The following is a 3007-nucleotide window of genomic DNA, read 5'->3' on the forward strand; positions in this document are numbered from 1 at the left end:
AGTGTGGTATTTAAATAAGCCACTTCAGTGGTTTGTGATAACTGAGTTGCCATCTCAACTACAGATTAGCATCTGTAAGAAATGTCTAAGGAACACTGGCCAATCCTGACTTTTAGAAAGAGTCTCAGGGGCGTATTAACTAATTTTTCAACAATTTCGGGTGGCTACTAATTGCTGCCCTAGTCTGGACCCAAATGAAAGTTATATATAATTGCACAAGTATTTAATTTAAAAGCTTTCAGTTAGGACTCAAGGAATATGCTTCTGATTTCCATAACATAACTGCCTCATCTATTCTGGAATATGATACTTTAAATCTTAAGCAAGGATGGACAGCATCAGTTTCGCACAGTGTCCACTGACCCTCCCCACCGCTGCTGCATTAGCAGGTGGCTCCCTCCTGCAGAGAAGCCAAATTCTGTTCATGCCCAGGAAGTCCCTTCGGGTCCTACCCAACACCTAACAACCACCTTCCTTCCCTCCTGGGTGAAATGTTAAACCTTGATTTGCAGTCAAGTCAGTGAAGTTTACTTCCACTGCTCTCCCCAAGTGGGACACTGAGTTTGAGGACCAGTAATTTGGACATCGCTTCAAAAGGCACATTTATTCCAGTGGCAATTTAAGTAGAGAAGAAAAGAATAAGATTAAAAAATAATAAAGCAAAACAACAAGAAACAAAACAAACAAACAAAAACCAGGCTAGGTTTTGTGGAGTAGGAAAAGGGGATCTATATAAACCATTTGAGCTCCTTACCAAGAGTTTGAGTAGGGTCCCCACAGGAGACTAATTCACAGCTGTTTCCTAACACACGGGCCTTCAGAAAACACTGTTTCAAAAGTAGTTGAGAATTCTCAAGCAGCTTGCCCTGATGTCCAGTTCAAGTGTATGCAACAGAGGAGGGCTGCAAAACTCAAAACTATGTGTCAAAGAAAATTCAGTGCATCTCACAGGCTTTGATAAATCATGAAAACTCATTGTATATATTACTATTTAAATAGGAGCTGAGAAACATGTTTGGAGTAATTAACTCGTTCGCATTCCATGCATTTTCTAACGGGTGAAGCCCTAGGTTTATGTCTTTTGTGCCGGTTCGTACAAAGTGCCCTTCTCGTGGCAAACCCCAGCATTCCCGAGCCCGAGGTGGAAGGATCAGGGGATTCCGTCTACTTCCCTCCTAACTGCACACCTGGCCTCGCCTCACAGGTGCGTCATTACGCTGGCACAGAAGACCACGGGATCAGCGCGCCACTCGGGGTTTCATTCGGCATTTATTCACCGCCTTGGCGAAGCCCCGGTCGCCACCGACTTCCCGGACCACCGCTGGGACCGCTTCGGGGACAGTGGCCCGCGGCCCCCTCCCCCTTCCCGAGCACCCCAGGGCAGCGCGACCCCCGCGTGGCGCGCGGGCCTCGCCCCTGCGCAGCCGCAGCGCCCTCCCCGGGCCAAGAAGAAAACCCAACACCACGTGCCACCGGACCAACCAAAGCGACAGCAGAGACTTCGAGGGGCCGCGCGGGGCCGCGCCGGGCAGAGGCTCACTTCTTACAGCAGAGTTCGGGGCCAGCCAGGAACTTCCTGACGACCAGGCCCAGGCAGAGCAGCAGCAGCAGCATGGAGCCCACGGTGCCCGCGAAGGTGGGTGCGGCGGGCGGCGCGCGGAGGAACTGGCGCAGGCCCTCCTCCACGTAGTGCACCTGGTCGTAGATGCTGAGGAAGGTGAAGATGTGGAAGAGCTGGTGGCTGTGGCCCACGATGTCAAAGAGGCCCGGCTGGATGCGCTCGGGGAGTTTGCTCACGTTGAAGAAGGCGGCCACCAGCAGCCAGAAGTAGCGGCGGTAGAAGTGCACGAAGAGCGTGGGGTTGGCCCCGCGCAGGTCAAAGAGCCAGCTCTCCAGCATGATGGGGCAGGCCATGCTGAGCGGCATGACGAAGACGAAGGTGCGCAGGGCGAACGGGTACGAGCACCAGTCGGTGCGGCTCTTGCAGCAGGCCACGGTGCAGGCCACGGCCAGCACGAAGGCCACGGGCAGCACGAGCGCGCGGTACGCAGCGATGAGGCGCGTGCAGTCCACGTGCCAGCCCAGGCGCTGCTGCACGTAGGGGGTCATCACGCGGGCGTCCAGCAGGCTCAGGCCCGGCAGTAGGTAGTAGTAGTAGGCCACGGTGCTGCCGAAGCCATAGTAGCTGATGGACGCGTAATCCAGGTAGAAGAAGGCGGCGCGCAGGCGCAGCGACAGGCAGCTGAACACGTGCGCCGTGCAGCTCATGGCGAAGGTGAGCAGCACGCCCGACGCGTAGCACCACAGCGGCAGCAGCCACGGGTGGTGGAAGGGCACGTCGCGGCCGCTCAGGAAGAACAGGCGGCCGAACTTGCTCAGGAACAGCAGCAGCGGGATGAAGTGCGTCCAGAAGTTGAGCGTCTCGTTGGTGGGCTGCAGCACCGAGGCCAAGCACTCCTGCGCGGTGCACGGCAGCCGCCGGTAGCCCGACAGGATGAAGCACTCCACGAAGTCGTCGGGCACCTCGTCCCAGCGCAGCAGCGCCTTGGCGGAGGCCGGGGGCTCGGCGGCGGGGTGAGCTCGCCGCGCCCGCCCCGGAGCCGCCGCGCCCGGCCCGGGCGGGCCCTTGGTGCCGGCGCCCCGGGGCTGCAGGCGCCGCGGCATGGTGGCGCGGGTTCGGCTAGGACGCGCGCGGGTGACCTCGGGCGCCGACTCCCGCGCGCAAGGCAGACCCCGGCGGCCGCCGTCGGGGCCTCGGTGCCTGCGCCGCGGGCGTCCCTGCAGGGTCAGGAGGAGATCTGCCCCCCGCGGCGGCCGCTCCTGGAAGAGAAGAGCACAGATCACTGAGCGGCGCGGGCGCGCGGGCCGAGGAGCCGCCGCAGGAGCGCCGGCTGGCAGGAGCGCGCGGCGGCAGCGGCGGCGGCGGCGGCGGGGCTCGGCGGCCCCCTCGCCCGGCTCCCTGCCCGCGGCTCGCGGCCGCCCGCGCTGCGGAGAACTGCGGCGGCGG

At 60.0% G+C, this 3007-nt stretch overlaps 1 protein-coding gene across 1 annotated transcript; it reads right to left on the reverse strand.

Annotated features, from left to right (window-relative positions):
* Positions 1-1378: 1378 nt before the first annotated feature.
* PAQR9 (progestin and adipoQ receptor family member 9) lies at positions 1379-2664 on the reverse strand. Its single transcript, XM_077130317.1, has one exon. It carries the CDS (start codon positions 2662-2664, stop codon positions 1537-1539), a length of 1128 nt encoding a protein of 375 aa, XP_076986432.1. The 3' UTR covers positions 1379-1536.
* Positions 2665-3007: the final 343 nt, after the last annotated feature.

Source organism: Tamandua tetradactyla, chromosome 15 (assembly GCF_023851605.1).
Source record: "Tamandua tetradactyla isolate mTamTet1 chromosome 15, mTamTet1.pri, whole genome shotgun sequence".
Lineage (NCBI taxonomy): Eukaryota > Metazoa > Chordata > Mammalia > Pilosa > Myrmecophagidae > Tamandua > Tamandua tetradactyla.

Excerpts from the sequence above, each read along its gene's own strand:
- PAQR9 (XM_077130317.1), bottom strand. The coding sequence starts at position 2,664 with ATGCCGCGGCGCCTGCAGCCCCGGGGCGCCGGCACCAAGGGCCCGCCC.